The sequence below is a fragment of the Prionailurus bengalensis genome, chromosome X (assembly GCF_016509475.1).
Source record: "Prionailurus bengalensis isolate Pbe53 chromosome X, Fcat_Pben_1.1_paternal_pri, whole genome shotgun sequence".
NCBI classification, from domain to species: Eukaryota; Metazoa; Chordata; class Mammalia; order Carnivora; family Felidae; genus Prionailurus; species Prionailurus bengalensis.
Window position 1 is genome coordinate 116822428 of NC_057361.1, and position 16459 is coordinate 116838886.

General features: G+C 53.7%; 1 protein-coding gene across 3 annotated transcripts; it reads left to right on the forward strand.

Moving 5' to 3' along the window:
• The first annotated feature begins 3390 nt into the window (after positions 1–3390).
• Positions 3391–9422, forward strand: LOC122477506 (melanoma-associated antigen 10-like). 3 transcript variants are annotated; one of them, XM_043570531.1, is made up of 5 exons: positions 3391–3491; positions 5416–5491; positions 5829–5905; positions 6264–6367; positions 7725–9422. In XM_043570531.1, the coding sequence occupies exon 5, from the start codon at positions 7792–7794 to the stop codon at positions 8866–8868; it is 1077 nt and encodes a 358-aa protein (XP_043426466.1). In that variant the 5' UTR covers positions 3391–3491; positions 5416–5491; positions 5829–5905; positions 6264–6367; positions 7725–7791; the 3' UTR covers positions 8869–9422. The 3 variants fall into 3 exon arrangements, with proteins under 3 accessions (XP_043426466.1, XP_043426465.1, XP_043426467.1); XM_043570530.1 differs by having other exon boundaries at positions 5829–5900; XM_043570532.1 differs by lacking the exons at positions 3391–3491; positions 5416–5491; positions 5829–5905; positions 6264–6367 and adding an exon at positions 7588–7648.
• Positions 9423–16459: the final 7037 nt, after the last annotated feature.

A 16459-nucleotide genomic window follows, 5' to 3' on the forward strand; every position in this document is an offset into this window, starting at 1 on the left:
GGTTCACTGAGGCACTATGACTCCAGTCTCCTAATAATCATCTGAAACCATGCTAATGAGTAAGGACTCATCTTCAAAAAAATTAGTTTAGCAGAATATAAAGTATGAACTAAAAACGGAATAGTCAGTATCACAATGAATCACCCATAGTAAGGATAAGTATTTTTTCATGAAAAAAATATTACATAAACACTTTGGATAGATGCACAATGTATAATATATTTCTCGCTATGAATGACAGTTATAAAAAAGAAAATCACTGCACTGGACAATGCAATAGCCTGGAACCTGAAACCATTCTCAAAGAGTTGCTGGCAGGCAGGGACGATTTCTAATTTCCCTCATGGTATTTAACTGAGAAGCCAGGACACAAGGTGAGGACCCTTAAGAGAGAACTAAGGGGCCCACCCATTCCAGAACAGAGGGTATCCCACAGAATTCTGCTTTACTGCTGATGTGAGTCCTGGGAGACTCCGAGCAGGAGTCCCAGGCTGAGCAGCCCCCTCATTTCCAGCTTGAGGGTCTCGGGAAGGTGGAGGCCTTGGTCTGAGGGTGGCAGACATAGGTCAGCAAAGGCAGGAGTCCAGATCTCGCCAGGTGACAAGGTGAGGTCCTGAAGGAGGATTTGAGGGCCAGAAGAAGCCTGCCCTGTCTCTGTGGTTAGCCCTGGGACGCTCCAGGGCATGGTCACTGGATGTGCTCAGAAGGGAGCAGCTGGTCTCCGCCAGACATCAAGGTGAGGACCCTGAGGGAGGACTATATAGCTTGGCCCCAAAATAGAGGAAGCGCCACAGAATCTAGTCCTTGACCTGCTTTCAGCCCTGGGAGGCCCTAGAGTTTGGTGGCCAAACGCGGTGTCTCCTGACGCCCCTACTAGGGCATCAGGGAAAAGTGAGAACCTTGATGTGAGGGGCCCAGCTTCATGTCAGGAGAAGGGAGGGGACCCAGGTTCTGCTAGGCACCCCGAGGATCTGGAGGGAGGACTGAGAAGACTACGTCCCCAGACCCAGGGCGACACACAGAAAGCCGCCCATGGTATCAGAATGGGAGGTCCCAGGCAGGTCGGGCAGGCAGAAGCGCTGCCTCCTTGACTTCCTCTTTCGAGAGAGGGAGTCTCAGGGAAATGGCCTTGGACTGAAGGCCGCATCAGGTCCGCAAACAGGCTGACAGGCAAGCCCAATCAGTAGTAAATGTAAATACCTTGGACATGCCCCAGGGTATGCCTACAGCCTCAGATGGGAGGGTGGTGGCAGGGAGCTTGCCCTGCGCCCGGTGTCAACCCTCCGTCGCCCTGGAGCAGATGGCCATCGGTGCTTCCTCACGTCCACCTTGAAGTTCTCGGGAAGGGGAGGGGCTTGTGCTGCAGCCAATGAGCTCAGCTCCAGAGAGGAGAGCGGCTCAGCCAGAGCCCAGAGCCAAGGCGAGGACCCCGAGCTAGGACTGAGGGGTTTTTCACCCCAGACATCGGGTCCTGGTCTCGGACGACCTGTGCGGTCATCCTGGGGAGACCCCAGGCAGGGTTCCCGTACCAGGCGCGGCTGGCCTTCCGTCTTGGGCGCGTGAGGGGCGTGAGGCTCGGCCTGACTGGAGCCCACTCCGGTCAGAAGAGAGAGGAATCGCGGGCTGCGCCAAGCTCGGAGGTGAGGACCCTGAGGGAGAGGCGGGAGGCTTCCCCCCCCCTCCCCCCCCCCGCCCCGCGTAGGGAGGGGGGCCAGGCTGGGCCCCGCCGGTGCCGTTAGTTCTGGAAAGCCCCGAGCACGTGTGGTGGGCTGTGGCGTTTGGCGACCTTGGTCTTGGGCGTCTGGGGGACGCGAGGCTTTGTCTGGGGGGGCCCGACTCAGGTTCGGGGAGGGACGAGTGCCAGCCCTTGCCAGCGATGGATACGGACCCCGCGAGAGGAGTGAGGCGAGACCCCACCACAGATCACGGGGCCCCCACTCCCATCCGGCTCTTACTATCAACCCTGAAAAGACGGGGCAAGGTCCCCGGATGTTCTGCTTCGCGACTTGTATCCGGGGAGCCTGAGGGGCGGGGCTTCAGAGCAGTTAGGCGTGAGGCGCGGAGGCACCGCCCACTCGCGCATACGGAGCGTCTAGCCACGCCCCGCCCCTGCGGTCATCCCGGGGAGACCCCAGGCAGGGTCCCCGTACGAGGCGCGGCTGGCCTTGCGTCTCGGGCGCGTGAGGGGCGTGAGGCTCCGCCTGACCGGAGCCCACTCCGGTCAGAAGAGAGAGGAATCGCGGGCTGCGCCAAGCTCGGAGGTGAGGACCCTGAGGGAGAGGCGGGAGGCTTCCCCCCCCCCCCCCGCCCCGCGTAGGGAGGGGGGCCAGGCTGGGCCCCGCCGGTGCCGTTAGTTCTGGAAAGCCCCGAGCACGTGTGGTGGGCTGTGGCGTTTGGCGACCTTGGTCTTGGGCGTCTGGGGGACGCGAGGCTTTGTCTGGGGGGGCCCGACTCAGGTTCGGGGAGGGACGAGTGCCAGCCCTTGCCAGCGATGGATACGGACCCCGCGAGAGGAGTGAGGCGAGACCCCACCACAGATCACGGGGCCCCCACTCCCATCCGGCTCTTACTATCAACCCTGAAAAGACGGGGCAAGGTCCCCGGATGTTCTGCTTCGCGACTTGTATCCGGGGAGCCTGAGGGGCGGGGCTTCAGAGCAGTTAGGCGTGAGGCGCGGAGGCACCGCCCACTCGCGCATACGGAGCGTCTAGCCACGCCCCGCCCCTGCGGTCATCCCGGGGAGACCCCAGGCAGGGTCCCCGTACGAGGCGCGGCTGGCCTTGCGTCTCGGGCGCGTGAGGGGCGTGAGGCTCCGCCTGACCGGAGCCCACTCCGGTCAGAAGAGAGAGGAATCGCGGGCTGCGCCAAGCTCGGAGGTGAGGACCCTGAGGGAGAGGCGGGAGGCTTCCCCCCCCCCCCCCGCCCCGCGTAGGGAGGGGGGCCAGGCTGGGCCCCGCCGGTGCCGTTAGTTCTGGAAAGCCCCGAGCACGTGTGGTGGGCTGTGGCGTTTGGCGACCTTGGTCTTGGGCGTCTGGGGGACGCGAGGCTTTGTCTGGGGGGGCCCGACTCAGGTTCGGGGAGGGACGAGTGCCAGCCCTTGCCAGCGATGGATACGGACCCCGCGAGAGGAGTGAGGCGAGACCCCACCACAGATCACGGGGCCCCCACTCCCATCCGGCTCTTACTATCAACCCTGAAAAGACGGGGCAAGGTCCCCGGATGTTCTGCTTCGCGACTTGTATCCGGGGAGCCTGAGGGGCGGGGCTTCAGAGCAGTTAGGCGTGAGGCGCGGAGGCACCGCCCACTCGCGCATACGGAGCGTCTAGCCACGCCCCGCCCCTGCGGTCATCCCGGGGAGACCCCAGGCAGGGTCCCCGTACGGGTCGCGGCTGGCCTTGCGTCTCGGGCGCGTGAGGGGCGTGAGGCTCCGCCTGACCGGAGCCCACTCCGGTCAGAAGAGAGAGGAATCGCGGGCTGCGCCAAGCTCGGAGGTGAGGACCCTGAGGGAGAGGCGGGAGGCTTCCCCCCCCCCCCCCCCGCCCCGCGTAGGGAGGGGGGCCAGGCTGGGCCCCGCCGGTGCCGTTAGTTCTGGAAAGCCCCGAGCACGTGTGGTAGGCTGTGGCGTTTGGCGACCTTGGTCTTGGGCGTCTGGGGGACGCGAGGCTTGGCCTGAGGGTTGCGGCCTTAGGGCACAGGGGGAGGAGGCCTGGGCTCTGCGAGGCTGCAGGGTGAGGAGTGAGGCGACGGAGGGGGAGACGGCCCAGGGCCCTCCGAGCCAGCCGCCCTGGGGAAGCCCCAAAGCGGGATGGGCGGATACGGCGGGCGGTGATGTGCATTTGGGGGGTGCGGGGCCCCCCGACTCAGGGGCCAGCAGAGGGCCGGCCGCCGGGCAGCGGGTGAGGACCCGGGGCGGGCGAGGGGCCCGCACCTTCCCCCGAGGGGTCTGCGCGCCGGGGGCCTGTTCGCGGGGCAGGGGGACAGGCGGCGACAGGCCCGACAGGCGGCGAGGGGACGACGCTCCCGCCACGGAGCGCGTGCGCCGCCCCTGGCCGCAGCCCCGCGAGGCCCCGCGCGGGGCCCCGGATGTGGGGCGGCTGAGGGATGGGCGGCTCTTTGTGCCGAGGTAGCTGCGGCTCGGCAGTGGGCGAAGCCCGGGCCCCTGGCGGGCTTCGAGGGGCAGACCCGGGGGCAAGTGATCGGACCGTCCAGTGCGGACGCGGGGGGAGGGGCGCAGGGGGCCCAGAACCCCCTGCGCCTCCCGTCAGCCCCGAGGAGCCGGGCTGGACCGTGGAGCCCAGGTGGCGGTCCTTTACGGCCCCCCCCCCCCCCCCACTGCCGTCCCTGGCATCTCTAGGGGACGGTGGCCAGGGCTGAGGGACTGTCCCCAGGTCAGCAGGAGGGAGGGGATGCGGACCCTGTCAGGAGTAAATGTGACTATTTGCAGGCTTCGTGATGGGCCCCACTCAGTCCCCGCAGAGGGAGGACTCGGGCATCGGTGGTCAGATGGGGTGTCCCCTCCCTTCTTCCAGGAAGTCGCGGGGCCTGTGTCACGGAAGTGAGGCCTTGTCTGTGGGAGCATTCTGAGTGCTTGAGGGAGCACAGAGGCGATGGCCCCCCTGCAGAGCAGAGGGGATTCGGCTCCTGCTGGGAGCCCTGGGAGACCCAGGGCAGGGGTGGCAGGTTGTGGCTTCTATTTAGTTTTGCTTGGAGGTTGTCAGGGGAATGAAGGCTAGGCCTGAAGGGGCAAGGGCAACTTCGCGGAGGGAGGAGTCCCAGGGCCCAGCGGGAGTCAGGTCAAGGACTCAGGGCACCCCCTTCCCCAGAGCAGACGGGACCCAGTGCTGTTCTGCCCTTGCTGGCAACACAGGAGGACCAGGGCGGTGGCTACTGGATGTGGCCGCTCCTCCGTATTTTCTGGTGCGGGGTCTCAGGGAGGTCGAAGACCTTGATCTGATGGGTGTAGCCCAAGGGCAGCAGGAGGAGTACTGCCCTTTGCCAGGTATCAAGGTGAGGACTCGGAGGGAGGATTGAGAGTATCTCTCATCCTGCAGAAAGGTGTCACAGAAACAGCCCTGCTGTCAGCCGTGGGAGGCCACACAGCAGGGTTGCCAAACGGAGCGTTTCCTGATTTCCACTTTGGAAGTCTGAGGGAAGTGAGGCTTTTTCTGAGGGTTGTAACATCAGGTTACTAGAGGGTACAGTCCCAGGCCCTGCCAGTCATTAAGAAGAAGACTATGAGGGAGGATGGAGAGGACCCTCCACCTCAGATAGATGGGGTCTTGGCCTGCCTTCAAAATACCCCAAGAGAGGGGAGGCCTCAGCCCTGTCCCACCCCTCGTGTCCACCCCAGGAGTCCACAGGCAAGGTTGGCCAGATGTGGCATTTCCTTACGTTGTCTGGGGGAGTGTCTTACAGAGGTGAGGACCTTGGTCTCAGGAGGTGACACAGCAGTTCAGAAGAGGAGGATTCCCAGGCCCTGTCAGGAGTCAATGTAAGGATCCTTGGTGTGAAGCCTGAAAGCCCCTGTCCTTGAAAAGAAGGACCCACAGAATCACAGCCCTGGGATGATCTGAGCAGGAGTAGCCAGGTGGGAGGAACTCTCACTTCTGCCACAGACCCTACCAGGAGTCGAGGGGATAGAGTGTCTTACAGAGGTGAGGTCTTGGTTGGAGGGGGAGACTTTAGGTCAGCGGAGGGTAGGACAGGCCTTGCTGGGAGTACAGATGAATACCTCGAGGGAGGATTGGGTGTATTCCCCACACTGGAATAGACCCTGGGCAGGAGTGGCTGGATTTGGTGTCTTTTTACTTTTGTTTGGAGTATCCCAGGAAGGTGAAGAGCTTGGCCTGAGCTGGTGACATCAGCAGAGGGAAGAGTTCCAGGATCTGTGACGAGTCAAGGTAAGGTAAGGATCTTGAAGGAAGACTAAGAGTGCCCCCCAACCCAGACAGAAAGAGCCTCACGGAAACTCTACCTTGTCACCACTTATCCACTCTGGGAGGATCTGAGTAGGAATGCCCAGATGTGTTATACCCTCACTTCCTGCATGGGGTGGGTGGAGGGGGTCTCTGGAAAGTGAGGCCTTGGTCTGAGAGGGTGATTTCAGAGGAAGTGAGCCCAGGCCCTACCAGGAAGAAAGAACACCCTGAGGAAAGACAGAGGGAAACCCCCTGCATCTGGGGCAGATGAGGCCTCGCCCCTGATGTCAGCAAGACCCTGGGAAGGTGTGGCTTGCTGTGATGTCTCTTCACTTTTGTTTTGAGGGACTTGGAACTGAGGTCCTTAGTCTGAGTGTGAAGGCAGGGGAACTGAAGAAGCCACATCAGATCAGAAGAGGGAGGAGTCCCAAGCTCTGCTAGGAGTTAAGGTAAGGGCCTTTGGTGAGGAACAAAGGTACTTCCCACCCCAGAAAGAAGAGATCCCATACGGTCTGGCTTTCTCCTATTCTCAGCCCTAGGATGACCCAAGCAGGGTTGCCTGGATATGGCACGCCCTCACTTTCTCCAAGGTGAGGGAGGTGTCCCAGAGAGGCGAGGTCATAGTCTAAGGGAGTGATGTTAAGTCAGCAGCAGGTAGTCCGGGCCATGCCAAGAGTAGGGATGAATGCCATGAGGAAGGATTGAGGTTAGCCTTACCACAGAACAGATGGGGACCAGCCCTTGCTGTCAGCACTGGAAGGACCTAGCAAAGGCGGCAAGAGGTGCTGCCTCTTCATTCTTGTGCAGGGCTTCTCAGGGAGGTGAGAGCGTTGCTCTGAGGAGGAGCCACGTCAGGTCAGCAGAGGGAGGTGACCCCGTTACTGCCAGGATTTAAGATAGGGACCCTGAGTGAGGACTGAAGGCACACCCAGCCCTGCCTGCCCCTGCTGTCTGCTCTGGGAGGCTCTAGCCAGAGTGAACAGATGTGGTGTGCCGCCACTCTCTTGGTGGTCCCAGGGAGGTGAAGGCTTGTTCTGAAGGGACCAGACTCAGGACAGCAGAGGGAGGAGTCACAGGCCCTATCAGGCATTAAACTGAGGAACGAGGGTAACGCTCGCCTAGGAGGGAGGGATTCCCACAGACTTTGGCCAGCCTTTGCTGTCACCCAGGGAGGCCTTGGGCTCATAAGGTCAAATGTGTTCCTCTTTCATTTCCTTCTCATTGGTCTCAGGAAGGTGAGTTCCTGTGCGGAAAATTTTGCCTGAGGCTGGCAGAGGCAGGGAAGTCGGGGAGGGTTTGGCCAAGGTCAGGGGGCCAAGGTTGGGCAGGTCTTCTTAGGGAAAAGGTGAGAACCTTAGTGAGCACAGTGGGGGTCATCCACTGCAGGGCAGTAGGGACCTCACAGAGCCTGTTCGGGGCTCCGGGAATGATGAGGTGAGGTCTTGGTGTGAGACACATGTCCTCAGTTCAGCAGAGCAGAGGAGGCCCAGGCAGTGCTAGGAGCCAAGGTGAGGTACACATCCTGAATGTCTATCAAGGACCCGCCCATGTCAGAACAGAAGGGACCCCCCAGTGCTCGACTCCACCTGCCCAGTGTTGGCTCTGGAAGCCTTGAGCTGTGCCGGCTGGCTGCACCCTCAGGAACTTTCTCCCATCCTCCTACAGGTTTCTAGGGGACGAACTGTCCAGGAAGACAGAAGCTCTGTGAAGCCCAAGAGCCAAAAGAGCCTGTAAGTTGGCCTTTGTCAGAGCTGCCAAGGATGTGTTTCTCTACTGAGACTGTTGATCCTCTCCCTCTGTCTCCAGGCCTGTGGCACCCGATCTCCCACCATCCCGCTCACACTTCTACTTGTTGCTGCCAACCAGAGTCATCATGCTTCGCTCTCCAAAGCGTCCGCGGCTCACATTGGAACCAGACTTTCAGGCCCAAAATGAGATACAGGACCAGGCAGTGGCCGGTGTTCTCAAGGCTGAGGAGGAGGAGGAGGAGACTTCCCCCTCTTGCTCTTTCAATTTCTCCTATCCCTCCACCTCCTCCTCCCTGTCTTCCTCTCCTGTGATGCCAGTTTCCAAAGAGGAGAAGGAAGTGGAGGAGGAGGAGCCTGAGAAGGAGCCCGCCACAACACTGAGTCCTCCCCACAACCCTCAGAGCCCCTGCTTCTTCTCCGTATCACGGAGCACATCAGAAGGAGGCTCCAATAGCCAAAAAGAAGAAGATACATGTTTCCCGCAGACCTCAACAGACATCGAATCTTTGCCCACAGACCCACTAGATGAGAAGGTAGCTGATTTAGTGAATTTCATGATCCTTAAGTACCGATTGCAGGAGCCTGTCACACAGGCAGAAATGCTGATGGTTATCATGAAAAGGTACAGGAAACATTTCCCTGTGATCTTTAAGAAAGCTTCTAAGTTTATGGAGGTGATCTTTGGCATTGATATGTGGGAGGTGGACATTTCTGTCCCCTCCTATATCTTTGTCAACTCACTGGACCTCACTAGTGTTGAGGTGTCTAGTGACACCCACGGCATGCCTAAGAACGGTCTCCTGATAATCATCCTGGGTGTGATCTTCATAGAGGGCAATTGCATCCCTGAGGAAGACCTCTGGGATTTCCTGAATATTATGGGAGTGTATCCCGGGAGGGAGCATTTCATTTATGGGGAGCCCGGGAGGCTCATCACCACAGATTGGGTGTATGAGGATTACCTAGAATACCGGTGGGTGCCTGACAGCAATCCTCCACGCTATGAATTCCTGTGGGGTCCCAGGGCCCATGCTGAAATCACCAAGGTGAAAGTTCTAGAATTTTTGGTTAAGATCAAAGGGATTGACCCCCTTTCCTTCTCATTTTGGTATGAGGAGGCTTTAAAATACGAGAAAGAGAGGGCTCGGGCCAGAATTGGATCTGGGGAAAGCACTGCTGCTATGTTCATTGCACAGCATTGATCAGCAGTTCCACCCCAACTGAAGAGGGAGCCCGAATATTCACTCTCTATTTGAAGAGGGCAGTCCTGGCTCTGAGTAGAGGGTCAGGGTCAAACTGGGGAGAACACAGTGTGCAACAACTTTGTGTTCCTGTTCTACATAGATGATTTGGAAGTTTATCTTTTTTTACCTTTTGGTGTTTTTCAAATGCTGTTTCTTTTACTGGAAAGTTTTTTAGCTTTAGAATCTAAGTGTGTGAATGAATTTGTCACATATCTGTTGATGTTTCTCATATTTAAGAATATGACTTTTGATATTTTACAAAATAAAATATCAAAATATCAAATATCACAATATCAAATATTGTGATCTGGGACAAGATAACAACACTGGAATGCGAATTTCCTTGGAAATGTGAAAGAAAATGGGAAAAAAATGGAATGTAAAAGGTGGTTCATTTTTGGATTCCCTTAACCACTAATTTATTGTTCTATAAAATTAAAAGACATATACCTGGACTTGCTTGGCTTACTGAAGAAAGTAGGCATAATCTTAATAAATCTTATTAAATGAAAGATCCTGCTTACTGGCTCATTTATTTGCCAAATGTTAATTGGGTATTTTCTCCTTAGAAAGCACTGTGTTGATAGTGGAAGTCACGCCCCTAATCATAAAACGGTAGGGGCTCGGAGCAGCAATCACCAGGAAGATGCTGAGATGTCTTCCAATACGTGAAGAACATGCGAAAACAAGGAGCGAGGAGGTGAAACTCCAGATGCGAGCAGTCAAGTAGAAATGCCTTGAGCCAAGGCAGTTTAGGAACCGTAGTTCCTCCTGTGTGTGGTAGCAGGGGCCGGACTCTCCGGTGATGTGTTCTAGAGGTGACAGAAAAGCCTGGAATAGGAAACTGCCTAGTAGTCAATTTTGTATCATGGAGAAGTCAGAGGGAAATCTCCGTCCGGGGCAGGTATGGAAGATGGCCTGAGCTCTTGTCCCAGCGCGGTTAGCACAGTGCAGTGACTAGGTGTTCTGTCCATCATCTGCAATGATTTCCTGAGCAGAGGGTAATAGTCCCTTGAGGTGGTACCCAGAAGCCACTTGGCTGCCACTCTTCCCTGGCCTGAGAGAACCAGAGCCTATACCATTAAAATAACATTAAAGGTAGGTTTTATTTTTTAAAAATGTATTTATGTGTTGTATTTTGGAGTGTGCACGAGCAGGGGAGAGGCTCAGAGGGAGAGGGAGAGAGAGAATCTTAAGCAGACTCCGCGCTCAGCATGGGGCACGACGCAGGGCTCGATCCCACAAGCGTGGGATCATGACCTGAGCTGACATCAAGACTCAGATGCCCAACTGACTGAGCCTCGCAAGTGCGCCTAAAGGTAGGTTATCTTGAGTGTAATTAAGCCAAATCTAAGCATATTTCAGTTTGGGGGGAGAGTGAAATGAAGGAAAATAGTGTTTTGGATGGATGAACAGCAAGAAGGGAAGAAAGGAGTTGGTCTTTGATTCAAAGTTTGGGAACTTGAGTTCTATCAGCTGAGAAAGGCTAACCCGTAACCAAATTAATATATCCCCTAAGAGAAAAAATGTAATGAATTTTATCTGTGAAGCTGCACTTTTGCCTGATTTGATATTCTGTCTCCTATGGAGCTGTGTATCGTCTGAGATGTCCTGTATAAACACAAAATCCCAGAGGAGGGGCAGTAGGGTCTGGGGACAAAATAATATTAGAAATAGCTGCCATTTGTTAAAGATCCAATAAATGCCAGGCACTGTGCCAGCTACTTTCCTTCACCTACATTCCAGCAGCCTTGCTTCATTGTCAAACCCATTTGACAGATGATGAATCGAAGGCTCATAGTGATCAGTAATATCCCCAAGATTATACCCAGCCCAGTGATGGAGCTGGGACCATAACTCTGGTCTGAGTTTATTTAGGGCCCACATTGTTTCCACTCCCCATAACCTGAGGCAGGTTTTCTGTCCCACGCCATTTCTCTTAGTACTTCATAATGGTTCTCAGGTGGCAAAAGAGGGACGATGTGACAAGGTACTAAAAGCAGGCCCCTAAAGAAGGAAGAGGAAATGAGAATAAAACATCATTTGGGAACTGATGGAGCTTCACTCATCTAGGGGACTCCTGCTCTGATCCCTCTGATACCTTCATAGCTGATTCTACCCAGGTCCTGGCATTTGGGTCCAGTCCCAGCAATTCCCTGAATTACAGCACCTTCCTCTGGGTCGTCCCATGTGTCCTCCCATTCAACTCTGAACCCTGGCCTACTGCCCAGCTTTTCACTGTCTCCTCTGACAGCTGTGCTCTGCTCCCAGTGGACACCCCTGAACCATCTGCCTTGCCCCTACCATAGGACATTCCTACCACTGCAGAAGTCCCCTGGTTGTCCCAAACCACTCTGGAGCCCTGACTGCAACAGCCCCATGGACATAAAAGTTTGATTTTGACAAGTGTTGTTTAGATCCATCTGTAGTAAATTGCATGGTGACCGCCCCCCCCCCCCGCCAAAGATATATCCAAGCCCTGATCTCCTATCGAATTCCCCCTCTATCTGAAAGTGGAGCATTCCTATGATAACGTGGAGGAAAGACGACCATTAATTATATGGAAAACTTTTTTAGCATTCCCAGACCCCCAAAATCACCTCTCTTAGGCTTTTCTGATACCTTAGGACACATCTTGCTAGTAGATGCACAGAATAAATCAAGGTAAAGTACAGATGCTCAAAGACAACTTCAAAGTTATGGTGGATTGAGGCTGAGACGCTGAGTGTAGTTGCTGGGGGAAGGAGCTGGGGAGCACTGCCCTCTCTGCTCGGGGTGTGTACCTCCCCTGCAAGGGCTCGCTGCAGGACAAATGCTGGCATCTAGTTTTGCTTTGCACCTTTTTTTTTTTTCTTAAAAGATTCTTTGGATTTCTTTCAGGTAGCAGAAACGGGTACTGACCTAGATCTTTCATGACAGTGAAGTGGCAGAGTGTGAACTTTTGAACAACGGGGCACACCTGTATGTGTGTATGTGGCCTTATTTGGAAGTAGCGGTTTTGCAAACGTGAATGCCTTTTAGGAATCTTGAGTTGTGATTCTCTTGGACTTAGGGTGGGCCCTAAAAACAGTGAGCGGCATGATAACGGACAGGAGAGTGAGATTTAAGCACACAGAGGACATGGAGGAGGGGCTGTGAAGAATGGAATCTGAGACTAGAGTGAAGCATCTGGAAGGAAAGAATGTCAAGGATGGCTGGCAGTTGTCAGAAGCAAGGAGAGAGTCAGGAGACAGAGTTCTTCCTCCAAGTCTGCAGGAGGAGCCCCCTTGCTGACACCTTCATCTTGGCCTGTTAGCCTCCAGAACTACGAAAGAATACATTTCTGTTGTTTGAAGCCAGCCAGTTTGGGGTACATTTTTATGACAGCCCTAGGATCATCCCCGCTGGGTGTATTTAAAAACCTGTCAAAGTGTTTTCCCAATAGGCTTGTGAGTGGAGTCTGATGTGACACATAATCTACCGGTTATCGGGATATAACTCTGAAGTCAGAGTTTTTTTTAAAAAAATGTTTATCATAGTCAGGAGAGGGGCAGAGAGAGAGGGAGAGAGAGAATCCCGAGCAGGCCCCCCACTGTCAGTGCAGAGCCCAGTGCGGGGCTCGATCCCACAAACCAGGAGATCATAACCTGAGCCGAAATCAAGAGTCAGACGCTTAACTGACTGAGCCACACAGGCGCCCCTGAAGTCAGATTACTTTTGAAACCACCATGATATTTGCGGTAAGATTTTAATGGGCTGCCTGTTTCTGACGTTGTCCACTGAACACATACACAGATGCATAAGTTTACCCATGTGGTTAAAACCCAAAGCCTCAAAAAAAAAAAAAAACTAAACACAAACAAGCAAATCCCAAAGCCTCCCTCATAAATGGTAGATAAGGAAAGGCCATGGAAATCTCTGTGTAAGCAAACATCTACCGAGGCTGAATTCTTAAAATCCTTGGAGTCCTTCTAGGAAGTTAAGAACGGTTCCTTAGCAGACATACTAGCTCTGATTTAAAAAGAAAAAAACAATCACTGTTATGGATTCTATGTTTTGTATTCTCCCCAAATTCATCCTTTGGAACCATAACCCCCAGGCGGGTAGTGTTAGGAGGTGGGGCCTTAGGGAGGTCATTAGGTTTCAACGGGATCATGACTGTGGGGCCTCCATGGGGAGATTCGTGTCCTTATAAGAGAAGGAGACGTGAGACCTCTTGGCTATGGGATGAGAAAAGGAGAAAATGGCTGGCTGCCTGGCTGCAAACCAGGTAGAAGGTCCTTACCAGACACTGAATCTGCCACCACCCTGGTCTTGGACTTTGTAGACCCCAGGACAGTAAGAAATTTCTGTTTAAACTACCCCGTTGATGGAATCTTATTAGAGCAGCCCACGCTGACTAAAACAACCATCCTTCCGTTACTCCTTGTCTGTGTAGTGGCCCCACAGCAAAATCCTGGTTTGCAGTGTGCCAAAAAGCTTTTCAGGGTGTTACAGTTGTGCGGAAGGCAGCAGAGGCTCATAAATTAAGATTCCGACTCTGCATTACAAGGAAGGAGAAAAGCCTCCGTCTGCTGAGATGATAGAAGTTATTGCAAAAGGCAGTCAGTTCGGAAGAGTGCTAGTGAGTGAAGAAGGGTGAGTCCTCCCCGCTAAGATTGAGAGCCTCCCTGGAAAACTAGATGTGACCCTGTATTTGAGAGCACCTGTCACATCGTAGGCTCTTGCAAAAGCTGGTGAATTTCAAGGCACACTTGTTTTTCTCAGAAACTCCTCCAAGAATTGAAGAGGGTTGATGTCATAGCAAATTCCTTTTCCTTAAGCACCTCCTGGGGGTCAGCTTCTGGGAGACATCAGAAGTGCTCATCCACACCTTGTCTCTCTCTCCTTCCTGGGTGGCCCACCTGTCGTTTGCAGCAAACATGGGGACCCTATGTTGAGATGTAGAGCCCCAAGATGGAAGCAGTCTGGATCCCTGAGTTACCTGAGAAAAGTCCCTGCCAACCCACATCAGAATTTATGTGAATGACGTGTTAAGCCGATCATATTTCAGGTTGTGTCGATTGCAACAGCTTGCAGGGGTTTTTTTAAATTTTTTTTAACGTTTATTTATTTTTGAGACAGAGAGAGACGGAGCATGAGTGGGGGAGGGGCAGAGAGGGAGACACAGAATCAGAAGCAGGCTCCAGGCTGCGAGCCGGCAGCCCAGAGCCCGACGCGGGGCTCGAACCCACGGACCGTGAGATCGTGACCTGAGTTGAAGTCGGACGCTCAACCGACAGAGCCCCCCAGGCGTCCCAGCTTACAGTTATTTTAACTGATTAATACACACCTCCTATTTCTGGCCTTAGGCTTTTGAAAGTATTTTACTTACAAAGGTAGTCGTTCGTACGTTCTTGTAAACAAAACTCCAAAAATCCAAATAAATCACAATTCTGCCTTTTACGAAGTTCCTCCAAAATTCAGCCCTCTTCTCAGAGTTAACCACAATTACCAATCTGGTGTGCATTATTTTCAAGCTTATTCTAGGCTTTTCGTGTATATATAACGTTGTTTTCCTTTTAACATACTGGGTAGCGATGTGTATATTAACCTTCCAGTTACCTTTGCCACTTCATATAGTGAATGAAAGATCTTTCCATGGTAGCGCTTACTCCCTAGAATTCTAAAGTATGTATGTGCCATAAATAATTAAACACTTTTCATCCTGATGGACACACAATTGTTTTCCATTGGCTGCTATGGTTAACAGAACTGAAATCAACATCTTTCTAAACATGAATTCTTGGGAAAATGAATTTGCTTTCTAATAAAAGAGACAAACCACTGAAGTTGGGCTAACATGCAAAGGTTATGAATATTTAAAACTTTTAATAAATATTGCCCAAATCGGGTTCCACCATGTTTTCTCACAAATTACTATATGTGAATATCCTATACGCTCACAAACATTTTACCAATCTTTTCCATTTTTATCAAAATTATGAGTGAAAACTATTGTGTCAATGGTTATTTTAATTTGCGTCTCCCCTTTCCTCATTAGGTTAGGTAGGCAGAAAATTAATCTCTCATCCATGTAAAGCTGGATTTATGCAGTGATGTCCTGAGCAAAGAGATTCCTCTGGGCATGATTAGAACCCCGAAAGGTCAGCAGGACATTTTTCTTTTACTTTGAAAAGCAAGGATTCGGCCAGAATGACCAGGAGCTGGGGGAGGGGACCAGACAGGACACCCTTAGTCAGTGAGGGGAACTGAAAGCATCGTGGGGAGAACAAGGGTCAGAGTCCACACGAGAGACCGTATGCAAAACCGAGTGCAGGGGGCCTCTGGCAGGCTGGAAGTCCGGGCTCTGAGTGCGGAGTTCAGCATAGGGAGAAGCGTCCAGAAGGAGAGATGGTGGAGAACCTGGGTGGGTGGTACTGGACAATTTACTTGAATCAGCTTGGGCCATCTCAGAATCGTCCTCACTGGCTGGACATCTCAGTGAGGTCTGAGTAAATAGGTCAACTGGAGGAGTGGCCCCGCAGCATGCCAGGCACCAGCCCCTATCTTAGGGCCACCCTAAGTCTTGTCAGGAAGAGCACAGCTGCTCCCTACGTCCTTTGGGTGAGCAGCACTCTTGGGTACTCTAGTGGTCCAGTGCACCCTTGCTGGTGTCCCAGGGCTGAGAGCTGCCTTGGTGCCGGCTGGACACCAGAATGTGTTTCCCCTGTGCACGGTGGACCCCTCTGTGGAGGCTGGGGCTATGTGGGTGCGCAGGGGTGGTGACCGACGTGTGACAGTTGAGACAGACCAGAAATACTAATGAGTAGGGGAAGGGAGTGTGCGGCTGCAAGGAGGTGGGAAGTGGAGAGACAGTGCCCTGGGACTAATCACCTCGGTGACTCTGCAGGTAAAGGGCTGGGTGTGGACATACGTTGAAACGGGTCCCCGTGTTGTCCCTGGCTCAGGCTGCCTCCCACAGATTCTGAGCTGTTGGCACATTAGAGGGCAGGTGTCCCATGGCTAGGACTGTTGGTCTCCATTGCCACCAGATAGAGGATTGGCCCAAGGGTGCAGACATTTGCATGATGTGGATGGAAACCCATGGAGATCACTGGGGGGTGAGGGGGTTTGTGGAGTCCTGTGCAGGAAGCATCGTGTACTACCCGTTGAGAGTTCCTCCACCTCTAAGATGATGTTTGTACGTAGGGAAGAGATGTCCTAAGTGACACTCCCGGTGAGAGTTTCCCAGGGGAATTCTAAAGTTATGTGAACAGCTGTAGCACTTTGGGTCTCTTCCATGCAGTCGGGAGGCCCAGGCAGGGGACACGCTCCACATTTTGAATCATCGAATGTGACCCTCTTGCATTTTGGTCGATTCATTCGTGATCTCATTTAGTGATTCGGCAAATATTTATTGAGCACGTAATGAGTTAAAAACCCCAAGTAAACAGAGCAAAAGAAAGTGACAAGGCACTTGATTCGGACTGCGGTCGGGAGAAGGTCAAAAGACGGATTTTAAGGAGATTCTGTGAAAGGGGGTGGGGAGTCTCTAGTGCTTCTGAGTTCTGAAGGTTGCTGACTAGGC